The 13,655-nt window shown below is 39.3% G+C and overlaps 1 protein-coding gene across 1 annotated transcript; it reads right to left on the bottom strand.

The window, feature by feature from the left end:
• Positions 1-1,856: 1,856 nt before the first annotated feature.
• Positions 1,857-7,922, bottom strand: LOC129753830 (uncharacterized). The gene has a single exon (XM_055749679.1). The coding sequence runs from the start codon at positions 7,920-7,922 to the stop codon at positions 1,857-1,859; it is 6,066 nt and encodes a 2,021-aa protein (XP_055605654.1).
• Positions 7,923-13,655: the final 5,733 nt, after the last annotated feature.

A 13,655-nucleotide genomic window follows, 5' to 3' on the forward strand; every position in this document is an offset into this window, starting at 1 on the left:
TTTTATTCAAAGCTCTACTCAAACTCTACTTAAAAGCTCTTGCTAGGGAGGGTATTAAGTATCCGAAAATAATTTCCTGTCCTTAATCGACTAAATGTTCTAAGCAATGCATTCAGAATAGTGTTATCCAAACAGGGATAAGTCTTCGATTTCAAACCTTTAGGGCTAAAATTTTTCCTTAACCTAGACTCGATTTCATGACCTCAGGCTTAGAAGACTGAAACGCTATCCTCTAGGTCACGTTCGGCGGCAATCCCAATGTCAATTGACTTCTTGGGAAAACCAACTAAGTTCCAGAAAGTCGAATTTTGACCAAAATTTTCTTTTTGGTATAACACCAGATGTCGACGTTTCATGCAATCTGGCAACAAATTTCAAATTTCCTTTGGTGAGTTAAACGAAATTTAAGTCGATTTTTTACAAAACTTTTTTTTTCGAAACAATACTAAATTTCAACGTTTTAAGCATTTTTAAGTTTGGAATCAAAATTAAAATTTTGATTTTCCGATTGGCTTTGGTCACCCACTCCCCCTTTTATTGATTTTTGAGCGTCAAAATTCCGAGGCTTCGAACGCTTCGAGGGGTGCCTCAAAGTCCGATTGTGCTGAAATTTTGCACAGCTTTATTGGGATAATCTACAAAATGTATATGGTCGGTTTTCGAAATTCGATCATGAATTTTTTCCCCTACATCAATGCTACCCTAATGTACAGTACACTGTCACTTCAAAATTGAATAGTTTTTGAACATCCATACGAACTTTTACCATTCAAACTGTGATATCTTAGAAACTACGCAAGATTTATTATTGAAATTTTGCAGAGTGATTGTTGAAAAAACAAACCTTTTGAAAATGTCAAAAATGTAAGTAAAAAATAGAAAAATTATCAAAAACAAAAATGAAATTTTTGTAAATTTTGAATATTTTTGTTTTTTTTTGTATTTTTTTTTAGTTCCAAAAATTTTAGAATTTTTTTTTCTTGATTTTTAAAAGTTGTTGCCATTTTAGAGTAAATTGAATTTAAATTTTATATTTATGGTTTCAAAGTTAATTTTAGGACCACCCTATTGGAAAATGACTGGACCAGAGACTAGCAAAAATTATGGTTAAGATGCCACAAAAGCATTGCAATGGTTAACATGTCGTTTGAAATCAGATTCAAATTTAGCTGGAAGTTTAAATTAAAAAAAAAATGATTATTTAATTGTTCGGAAAAAGAAATAATCCTCAAAGCAGCGTCTTAAGTTTTTAGCAGCTTGAAGCTAAAATAGATTTTATTTGTGAGTATTTTAAACTTTAAACAATATTCAATAAATCTTACATTTAGTTTCCTTCTACTCGGGCACTCACTTTATCTTATGTGGAGATATGGATCAGGAAACGAACGACTATTTTCGATTATTTAGTCTCGAAACCTTTGTTATCAAATTTAGTATTAGTTAGGCAATTTAATTAACATTTTGAAGGTTACTTACGATACAATATTGTAACTAGCTATAGTTGATTGTAACGATCGAAGATCCGCAATTTCACTTTGCAGGTTAGATTCACTTGAAGTGACCTATTCGAAATAATATAAGTTAAGGGAACGTTCTTCGAGTAATACACTTTCACACTTACGATTTGCCTTGCAGAATATACAATTTTATGATAGTAAATCACTTCCTGCCTTTTAATCGCTTCCTTTTAATCACTCGATAAACTTAAATATTTGTAAACAGCCCTTTGCTACGCACGCTATCTCAAATCGATAAACTTTTTGCCGGTCTTTTTTTCTATTTTGTTTCCCCGTTCTTGTTTACCTATTTCTGCAGTGCTTTCCGACAAGCCGCCGAGTCGCGCAGTTTTTACACGCTCAACAGTCCCCCACCCGTAAACCTGGTCCGGATGCAGTCTCTGGAGCCACCGGATCAGCGTTACCAACAGTATCAGAAGTTGCATGATGAGCGGCACTCTCTGGACCCACCGTCTGGACTCTGTCAGCAATCTCTAGTACCGCCAGATTCGCCGTTCCACGTCGAAAAACACCACCAGTTGTGCGTACCAAAGCTTGACGGACTCTTCCGTCACCAGAAACGATCGGCTCCTCGATGACTCCTCGAACCCATGCTTTGCGTCGACTGCCTTCGACCACGTATACGAGATCCCCTTTCTTTAGAGGATTTGTTTCGGAGAACCACTTGGACCGTTGGTTGACTGTCGGCACGTACTCTCTAATCCACCGCTTCCATAACTCGTCGGACAGCTGCTGCGATCTCTTGTAAGCATCCCGAAGTGCTTCTGCAGGATGCGTAGGTTGAATGACTTCATGCGGCTCGTTGGGATCTGAACCTCGCAGGAAGACATTTGGACAAAGTGCACCCATCACTGAGTCCGTGGTTACAAGAGTTAGGGGCCGGCTGTTGATCATGTCCTCAGTTTCAGCAAGCGTAGTCAGGAGGATTTCGTCGTTCAATCGACGCCCGTCGTCCAAAGCGGCCATGACTTGCTTCACCGAGCGCACCATCCTTTCCCACGCCCCTCCCATGTGGGGTGTTCCAGGTGGGATGAAGTGCCAACTCGTGATAGCAGTCGTAAATTCATCGGCACAAACAGCATCAATTTCTCGTACCCGTTGGATTATCTCCTTACTCGCACCTCGGAAGTTCGTCCCGTTGTCTGTGAAGTATTCGGAGGCTGGACCTCGGCGGCTGATGAAACGGCGAATCGCCATGATGCATGATTGCGCGGTAAGACTGTGGACTACTTCCAAATGCACCGCTCTAACAACCATGCACGTGAACACCGCTACCCAGCGTTTTTCTCTGCGGCGGCCGACGACGACTTCAACAGGACCCAGGTAATCAATGCCCACGAAGTTAAATGGACGTTTAAATGGAGTTAATCTTTGTACTGGAAGTGCAGCCATTCGTGGATTCTTCGGCAGACATTTTCGGACCTTACACCACACGCAGCTTCGTTCGGTTCGTCTTATCAAATTGGTAAGACCACTAATCAGAAAACGTTGCTTGATTTCATTCTTCACCGTCTCTCGAAATCCATGCCCAAACCTTTCATGGTATTGTTGAATTAAAAGATCCGTAACGTAGTGAGATCTTGGTAGAATTATCGGAAAGCGAAGATCGAAAGGGAGGAACTCTGCCTTTTCAGAACGACCTTCCATCCTCAACACACCATCGGCGTCGATCAAGGGCACAAGCTTGTAGAGAGGGCTGGACTTTTCTAGTGGAAACCAATTTTGAAAAGGTAATTCTGCATTCTTCTTCAATATCTTGATTTCGTCGCTGTACGACTCGCTCTGAGCCAATCTGAAGAGAGTATTTTCGGCACATCGATGCTCGTCTTGCCGCAACGGAACCACTACAAAGGGAATTTCAACCTTGATGAGCTTTTTAAACTTTGGAGTCGAAAGGACTGCTTCGATGGATTTGCCAGCTGCTCTGCGCCGGCAGTTGGAGATGAATCGGAAAATGCACGCCACGGTGCGAACTGCAACGTTCCACTTCGAAAATCTAGTCACGTCGATAAAGCAACTTGGAAGCTCCACACCGTGAAAAAGGTGTATTGCCTTGATTTCCGTTCGTGTATTTGCAGCGGGAAGAGTCTGTTGAGGCCATTCCGTCGGCTGCTGGTACAGGAACTCCGGGCCACGAAACCATGAACCTTCGCTCGAAAGATCCGGAAGACGACCCCATTTGGTGAGCGAATCTGCTACATTTAGCTTGGTTGGAACGTAGCGCCAGTCTGTCAGCTTTGAGAGACTCAGAATTTCTCCGATACGGAAGCCGACGAACGGTTGATAACGACGTTGGTCGGATTGAATCCAGGAGAGAACAGTTCGAGAATCACTCCAGTAGAAAATTTGATGAATAGGAAGGGAATGGTTGTTCTTAACGGTGTGACTCAGGTGCGCTCCCAAGACTGCTGCTTTCAGTTCAAGCCGTGGAATGGAAAGAAGTTTTATCGGTGCTACTTTCGATCGAGCCATCACCAACGAACATTTTACAGTATTTTCCACACAAATCCGTAGATACGCGACGCTTCCGTACGCATTCTCCCCGGCATCACTGAAGATATGTAGCTGTATTTGGCCAAATCGGTCAGAAGGTGTCGATCCAAAGTTGCATCTTGGAATCCGAACACCCTCGACCAGAGAAAACATTGCGACCCACTGTCGCCACTTATCCAGGCACTCTCCGTCGATACGCTGGTCCCAGTCGCAACCCGCTCGCCACAGGTCTTGCATGAGCATCTTTCCCAACACCGTAAATGGAGCCAACAGGCCGATTGGATCGAACAGCGACATGACCGTGCTCAGGACTCCCCTTTTCTTTGGTGGTTCTGCCTCTGTAGCCGCTACGTTTGTGGGCACCGCAAAGGAAAACACGTCGTTCTGTGTGTCCCACATGATGCCGAGAACTCGTTCGTAATCCGTCACCTTGTCTTGGTTCAAATGGATTGACTCTCTGGAGCCACCACCCACTCCCAAACTTCGAAGAACAGCTGTAGAATTAGACGTCCAGTTGGTGATCTCGAATCCACCTTTCGAGTGGATCCAACGTACCTCTCTGGTTCGCTCGATGGCTTCCTCTTCGGTGTCGAAGCTGTCGTAGTAGTCATCGACATAATGGCGGTGAACGATGGCCTGTGCTGCTGCTGGATAGCGAGTGGAAAACTGCTGGGCATTCAGGTTCTTGACGTATTGCGCCGAGCATGGAGAACTGGCAGCGCCGAAGGTGGCCACGTCCATGACGAAAACGGTAGGATGATCGTCTTCCGGGAACCGGAAAAGAAACCTTTGCGCCTGCTTATCTGCCTCTCTAATCCTGAGCTGATGGTACATCTCTTTGATGTCACCTCCCACTGCAACTCGTCGCTCTCGAAACTTGCTGATGACCGCCGGAAGTGATGCCAATAGATCGGGGCCTTTGAGCAGGAAAGAATTGAGTGAAACACCTTGCGATTTGGCCGCCGCGTCCCACACCAAACGTACCTTATGCGGTTTCTTAGGATTCAGCACGACATTAAGAGGAAGATACCACACGGAAGAAGGATTGGTACTTTTCAGCTCTTCTGCCGTGGCCTTATGACAGTAGCCTTTGGTCAGGTAGTATTCAATCTGCTGGTTCACGTTCTGCTTCATATGCGGCTCTCGTTGAAAACGTCGTTCCAGGCTCTTCAGTCGGTTTAGCGCCATCGGATAGCTATCTGGAAAAACAGGCTCCTGCTTCCAAAGTAGCCCCGTTTCGAAGCGGTCTCCTACTCGGACAGTTGTCGATTCCAGGGTCTCACGGGCCCTCCGGATCTCCTCCGATTCTATGGGGTTGCCTTGTGCTATCTGAAGCTCTTCCTGAGCGTACTGCTCCGCCATCAGATCGTGAAGCTGACGATTGTTCAAGCTTTGAACAAGATGATGGTTCAAATAGTGATTCTGCTGCTGCTCCAGTCTCGAATCAGGACCGTAGATTGCCCAACCCAACGCTGAACGTACGGCTATCGGTTCTCCTGGTGCACCAACCTTGGACTCCAGAGGAGCGAATAGATGAAGGTTGTCGAGGCCGATAAGTACTCTGGGAACTTCCATTTTGGTACTCGACAAAGGAACTCCATCTAAGTGGTGATATTTATCTACGATACTTCTGTAACAGGCCCTATGTAGAGGCAGCTTCAATTCTCCGACAGTGTGGGCAGACGACATCATGAACTTTCTACGAGAATCCACGGCAGATACCAGCAGGTCGATTTTCCTCGAACTATCTTCATTCCGCTTAACATTTCCTGTCCACACGATGACCAGGGGTTCCGGAGTTCCCTCGACGCCCAACGAATCTGCTAGAGAGCTCTCAACAAGTGTTGTTGAAGCTCCTTCGTCCAGGAACGCCAAGGTTTGAACCGCCTTTCCTCCATGATGCAAAGTAATCGGTATCATTCTGAAGATTACTGACCGATCGACATTGTAATGTGGGTTGCACTCCGCTACGGTAACGTTAACTGCTTCCTCGTGCCTGTGCAGCAGCGTGTGGTGATTTCCTTTGCAGCTCCGTATCTCGCACCGTACTTTGAAGGTGCACTTCATCTTCCCATGGTCACACAGACAAATGTTGCACAGCTTGAGTCTATCAACCAACCTTTGACGATCCGGTAATGAAAGTGACGCAAAATCGTCACAGAACCTTAGTTTGTGGTCTGTGCGATTGCACATCGGGCAGGGCTTTCTCGTTCTCGCCGGCATCGTATTCTGCACGACCGGAAACACTTTAGTGTCGTGGGCATTCACGCGCTCCTTCCTTTTGTACATTCGCCGTCCTTCCGCAACCGCAGTGTTCTGCTCTCCGTTGAAGTCAGCCACCTCAGAAACTTCCGACACGATTCCCTTCATGAAATCAGCAAACATACGAAGAGGAAGATCAGTCCTACCTCTCTTAAAGCGTACCCAATCCAATTGATAATCGGATGGCAGCTTATCGACGAGTTCCGCTACCAGCATGGGGTTGCTCAAGTGGTCGTGTAGCTTGGCCGCAACAAGGTGATCACACAACTGCTTTACCGTGATCCCGAAGTACAGGAACGACTCTAACTTGTCCACTCGAGGGGCTTGTACCTTCCGTACTTTCGCCATCAGTGACTTCAACAGCTTTTCCGGATTACCGAACAGTTGACGCAGATCTTCGATGACCTCAGGCACCGACTCAGGCATGAGCAACCGGCTTTGAACTGCTTCCTTGGCTAGTCCTTGAAGGCTGTCTTGAAGTCTCTTCAAATTGTCGGTATTTGTGTACCCACACGCCTCCGTGGTGTATTCGAAGCAGCTGATGAATTGGGGCCACACCTCTGGCTCGCCTCGAAAAGTAGGAAGATGTTTGGACGCAGCTTGTCGTGCAGCCAACTGTTCTTTAGTCGGCCCTGAACTTACACTACAAGCTCGTCCTAACGTGTTACGTTCTAACAACTTCCTAATCAAAGCCTGTTCAAGCTTTTCTAGCTCAGACTCTTCTGGTTCGGATGCTTCCGGCTCCTGTTGCGATCCATTTGCCTTCAAATAATGCTCCAACAGCTCTTTGAAACGATGGTCGGTATCCACATTCTTCTTCTTCTCCGCTTGAGCCTCGCCTTTCGATGACGTCGCCAATGGTTCGTGTTTGCGTTGGCGTCCCATCCCGCTCTGTTCCGAATCTGTCTCGCCATGCCGTTCCACCAACGCGTTACGCACAGTGAGAGGGAAACTCCTTGGCGCTGCTGCTGGCTTCTTGGGGTAAGCTCCGCGGGGATCTTCTTGCGTCTCTACCCACGCCTTCATCTTCGCGGAACCAACATCCGGATCGCTGTCCTCTTCTTCGCTCTCAAACTCCTGACTCAGATCGGCTTTCATTTTCCGGAACTGGTCGCGCATCTGCTTCTGCCGGATCAAGAAGTCCTTGTGGTCCGCCAACTGCTGTTCCAGTTGCAGCTTCTCCTGGCGAAGTTTCTCCTCCTGCATCTTTTGTTGCAGTGCACGCCTTTTCTCGTTCACCGATCTCTCCAATTCCAAGCGTCTGTCGTGCAGCATTTTTTCCTCCTGCAGTTGCTGCTCGATCGCAGCCGATTCTTGTTCGAGAAGGCTCAGAGATTCTTGAATCGATGGCCGACCTTCTCGAAGCTCCGTTCCGACATCGCTTTTCGCACTTCCCGTCCGTTTGGAAACGTTCTTTTTAATTGGTTTCCTTATTTTGGGAACGTGCAACAAGTTACTGCATTTCGTGCAGTTCCATGGCACACTCTTCACTGCATCGGTAACTCCCGCGCATTGATAGTGGCTCCAAAAGTTACACATGTCGCATTGGACCATGTCATCTTCACTATCAACTGCCTCGCAATACATGCAGTTGTGATTGTTGACCGATTTCTCCACATTCTTGAGCGTATCATTCGCCGGATCCGACATCTCAAGGTTATGTCCGGAAGATTGTAAATCTTCAAGTGTTCGGAAAAAGAAATAATCCTCAAAGCAGCGTCTTAAGTTTTAGCAGCTTGAAGCTAAAATAGATTTTATTTGTGAGTATTTTAAACTTTAAACAATATTCAATAAATCTTACATTTAGTTTCCTTCTACTCGGGCACTCACTTTATCTTATGTGGAGATATGGATCAGGAAACGAACGACTATTTTCGATTATTTAGTCTCGAAACCTTTGTTATCAAATTTAGTATTAGTTAGGCAATTTAATTAACATTTTGAAGGTTACTTACGATACAATATTGTAACTAGCTATAGTTGATTGTAACGATCGAAGATCCGCAATTTCACTTTGCAGGTTAGATTCACTTGAAGTGACCTATTCGAAATAATATAAGTTAAGGGAACGTTCTTCGAGTAATACACTTTCACACTTACGATTTGCCTTGCAGAATATACAATTTTATGATAGTAAATCACTTCCTGCCTTTTAATCGCTTCCTTTTAATCACTCGATAAACTTAAATATTTGTAAACAGCCCTTTGCTACGCACGCTATCTCAAATCGATAAACTTTTTGCCGGTCTTTTTTTCTATTTTGTTTCCCCGTTCTTGTTTACCTATTTCTGCAGTGCTTTCCGACAAGCCGCCGAGTCGCGCAGTTTTTACACGCTCAACATTAATCATTTTTCCATTTTATATTCAATCAGAGTTAGTTTGAAACACGTAACATTATTATAAACTAAGATCTAAATTGAGTTTAAATATTATATTCTTTGAAAAATAAAGATTTGAATTTAAATAGTTTTGCAGGATTTAATTAAAGAAATAAATTGTTAATGATTAAATTTTTCATGATAAAAGAACTTTTACTTGATCTTCAGGTGGACATTTGACTGAAAACATATTTATTGGTTTGTTGTTTAACATTGTTCATATTGTAAATTCTTCAAAAACAATGTTTTAACTTACAACTAAAATTTTAATCGAGTTTACAAAAGTTGAAAATAATTCTGATTTTAACCGCAAAATTAATCTCTTAACACATTTGAGACCGCGAAGAAATCTCAGCCGGAAAAAACCGATATTCAAAATTCTTTATCTCTGAAATATCTGTTCAAAATTCTACAAATTTGGTACCTTTGAGTTGACAAAAGTGTTGTGTTTAATTTTGTTGAATGTAGTTTCATCATGATTAACTTTGTAACTTTTGAGTTATGCTTTTGAATGTAGCACATTCGCTGTTAGTGAAAAAAAAACGGATTCGATGTATGGTTTTTTGATGACGTCGAGTGGCGAATTTTCACCCGATACCGTTGCCCACAGAAAAAATGCCTTTCAACAGGATACTAAGATAAGTATATTTTTCATTTCAATTCAAATTTGCTTAATGTATGTAAACCTTACAGATAAAGTTTTAATTAGCTTGCCAAAAATTCGAAAGAAATAAAGTTCGTTTGTTGTTAGTAGTGAGTTTTTTGGCTACCCGCCGAGAAATCGAAGGCTTGTACAGTGTTCGGTGATGGATGGTGATGGATACGTGTATTGCAATTCCGCGTTTGGACGTGTTTCCTCTTGGTTTACAGCGCGCGATAAAAGTGTTTTGTACGTGTATGATAATTCCAATTTTAAATATTTCTAATGAGGTTAAATTCGGTTAGTCTTTTCTCTCTCTCCCTTTCCCTTTCTCTCGTTCTTGCTCTTCTCGTTTTAAACGCGTGATAAAATTCGGTGAGTTGCACCGGTGCCAAGTGCATTGTACTTGTATGACAATGCCACGTTAGGACGTATTTGCTTTAAATAAAAATGCGATGTACTCGACAGTGTGCGACGCGACGATCATTTAATATTTAACTTTGCTTTGAACACATCCCTTCCCAAAGGGAATCCAGATCTTACATATTTACCTTCCCCACTAACAAACCACCCTTCCTGTGACGACCGTGGAGATTTAGAGGTGTATTCGGTCTCTAGTAGCAACGGAAGTCGAACTAACAATCCTTCCCTTTCCCCGATGAACCGTAAGGACGTGGCCGGCGCCGTTATTGACCATATAAAATAAAGAACCTTCGAAACGTGTACACAGAAAATGGTAAGCTAATCCCAAGCCCCATTTATTTGGATCTATGTACAATTTTGATGGTTCTTGTTAATCACGGAGTAGCAACTACTGAAATGTACGGTTTATCTAAGCTCAAGCTCAAGCTCAAGCTGAATGTAGCACATTCGCTGTTAGTGAAAAAAACGGATATCTCGTATATCCGCAATGTGTTTAAATTTTTTTTAAAATTTTCGATCGATTTTCACCGATGTTTTTCTTTCAAATGAGTCGTTCAAGGCCCTTAATTAATTTCTATGAACTTCACAAATAACTGGAAACTTTTAGGACTTATTTTAGAAAGTTATGGTTTTAAATGAATAACTTATAATGTAAAAGCACCCTACAGATTGCGGACCAAATACGAGAATTCTCGTATTTTCGCCTGCCACGTAAGTGGTACTATAACTTAACTGTTTCAAATTTTAAAATGAAATTATACTTTACAAAATTGAATACAATACTTTCGGTAAATCAAAGAAAAAAAAGTGAAATTTGGTCCAGCAAATTGTAGAATATAGAATGTCGAGTTTTAGCGTTTTTCGGCTTCGGTTCTTACTACGACTCTGATCAGAGGAATTGAACCAAAATACTCATTATCTATAGGATTTTTAATATCTGACAATTTGCGCAGGAGGTCTGTAGATCTTCTCCAAAATTGAAAATTTGGTTCATTTTTACGACCAAATAACGCATTTTATTTTTTCTAATTAAGTTTGATAACATTTTTCTCGGAAAAAAGATTTTAAATTATCTTATTGAAAAGTTGCAAAAATGTCAAAAATGCCAAAAATGTCAAACATGTCAAAAATGTAAAAAATGACAAAAATGTCAAAAAAATGTCAAAAATGTCAAAAATGTCAAAAATGTCAAAAATGTCAAAAATGTCAAAAATGTCAAAAATGTCAAAAATGTCAAAAATGTCAAAAATGTCAAAAATGTCAAAAATGTCAAAAATGTCAAAAATGTCAAAAATGTCAAAAATGTCAAAAATGTCAAAAATGTCAAAAATGTCAAAAATGTCAAAATATCAAAAATGACAAAAATGTCAAAAACGTTAAAAATGTCAAAAATGAAAAAAATGACCAAATTGACAAAAAAAAAATGACAAAAATGACAAATATAACAAAATTGAAAAAAAAATACAAAAATGACAAAATTATCAAAAACGACTAAAACAACCAAAATAACAAAAGTTTACTTCATTTTTGTCATTTTTGCATTTCTGTAATTTTTGTAATTTTTAACATTCTCGTCATTTTTGTCATTTTTTCCACTTTTGTCATTTTTGTCATTTTTTCACTTTTGTCATTTTTGTAATTTTTGTAATTTTTGTAATTTTTGCAAGTTTTGTAATTTTTATCATTTTTGTCATTTTTGTCATTGTTGTCATTTTTGTCATTTTTGTAATTTTTGTCATTTTTGTCATTTTTGTCATTTTTGTCATTTTTGTCATTTTTGTCATTTTTGTCATTTTTGTCATTTTTGGCATTTTTGTCATTTTATCAGTTTTGTCATTTTTAACATTTTGGTCATTTTTTTAATTATTATCTTTTTTGTCATTTTTCCTTTTTTTGTAAATTTTTGTCAATTTTGTTATTTTTGTCATTTGGGTCACTTTTGTCATTTTGCCATTTTTGTTTTCTTTTTGTAATGTCTTTCATTTTTTTCATACTCGTCATTTATGTAATTTTTTTCTGTCATTTTTTAAATTTTTTTGTCATTTTTGTCGTTTTTGTCATTTTTACCAGTTTTTTGTCAGTTTTGTCATTTTTGTTAATTTTATCATTTTTGTTGTTTTTTAATTTTTGTCCTTATTTTTGGCAGTTCTGTTATTTACGTTATTTTTGTCGTTTGTGTATTTTTTTCAATTTCATCATTCATCTCGTTTAAGTCGTTTTTGTAATTTTTTTTATTTTTTGATATTTGTTTCATTTTTGTCATTTTTATCATTTTCGTCATTTTTTCCTTTTTGTAATTATTGTTTTATTTTTTTTTAAATTTAATGTTTTCAAGTCGTTTAAGCCGTGTTTGTCATTTTTGTCACTTTTTTCATTTTTGTATTTTTTTGTCGTTTTTGTTATTTTTGATATAGGTATTTGTCATTCTTGTAACTTTTGTTATTTTTGTCATTTTTTGTCTGTCATTTTTTTAATTTTATTTTTTGTGTCATTTTCGTCATTCTTGTCATTTTTGTCATTTTTGTCCTTTCTGTCATTTTTGTCATTTGTGTCATTTTTGCCATCTTTTGTAATTTTTGCCAATTTTGTTTTTTTTTTTGTAATTTTTGTCATTTTTGTCATTTTTGTTATTTTTGTCACTGTTTTAATTTTTTTTGTCATTTTTAATTTTTGTCATTTTTATCATTTCTGTCATTTTTGTTAAAATGACCAAAATGACAAAAGCGACCCAAATCACAACAAAATTGACGAAATTTACAAAAAAAGGAAAAATTACAAAAAAGATAATAATAAAAAATGACAAAAATGACAAAAATGACAAAAAATTACAAAACTGATAAAATGACAAAAATGACAAAAATGACAAAAATTACAAAAATTACAAAAATGGCAAAATTACAAAAATTACAAAAATGATAAAAATGATAAAAATTACAAAAACGAATTAAACGACTTGAAAACCTTAAATCAAAAAAATAAATAAATAAAACAATAATTACAAAAAGGAAAAAAAATGACAAAAATGACAAAAATGTCAGAAATGACAAAAATGACAAAAGTGAAAAAAATGACAAAATTGATAAAAATGATAAAAATGACGAGAATGTTGAAAATGACAAAAATGACAAAAATGAAATAAATTCAAAAATGAAAAAATGACTAAGATGACAAAAAAAATTCAAAAATGACAAAAATGGCAAAATTCACATATATAATTGAAAAAAAATTGCCTAAAAGTACCATTGTGCCCAATTTGTGATGCAATTTTGATCTGAAGACACCAAAGTTGGCCAAAAACTCCTCTTATAGTTATGAAAGAAATAATGACAATAAATCTTTTTTTTTGCATAAAAAACAAGCAATGGTAGAACAACAGATAGACAACAGATAGCATCAGATAGCAAAAAAATCCCATAGAGGACGAACACAAAATTATTGCGATACATTCAACAGGGCATAACTTTTTTACAATTGGGTAAAAATGAACCACATTTTGCACACTTTCTCATTGATGTGTATTGTTCACATACTGTCAAACTCGAAGTCGTGTTTTTCGAATCAACGAAAATGAAGGTGTCGAGAGAAAAAATTCTTTCAAACACCTGGAATTTTCTGACTTGTCGCATCAGCAGTTGGGAACATTTTGAACATTCACCAGTCAACCGTCTCCAGAGTGTTGAAGTGGTTCCAGGAGCGGTTGACGTTGAACTACGGCAAAGGAGCTGAAAGAAAACCGGGATCGGAGAACAAACAGACGAAGGGAAAGGTGAAGCGGATGATTAAAACAAATCCCAACGTCTCAAGTCGTGATTTGGCTAAAAAGATCGGCATGTCGCAGAGCTACGTCCAGAATGCAAAGAAGAGAGCTGGACTACATACATACAAGGTACAGAACTTCCCAAACCGCGATGAGCGGCAACAATCGACGGCTAAAACTCGGAC

This window comes from Uranotaenia lowii, chromosome 3 (genome assembly GCF_029784155.1).
Source record: "Uranotaenia lowii strain MFRU-FL chromosome 3, ASM2978415v1, whole genome shotgun sequence".
In the NCBI taxonomy this organism is placed as follows: Eukaryota; Metazoa; Arthropoda; class Insecta; order Diptera; family Culicidae; genus Uranotaenia; species Uranotaenia lowii.

Excerpts from the sequence above, each read along its gene's own strand:
- LOC129753830 (XM_055749679.1), bottom strand. The coding sequence starts at position 7,922 with ATGTCGGATCCGGCGAATGATACGCTCAAGAATGTGGAGAAATCGGTC.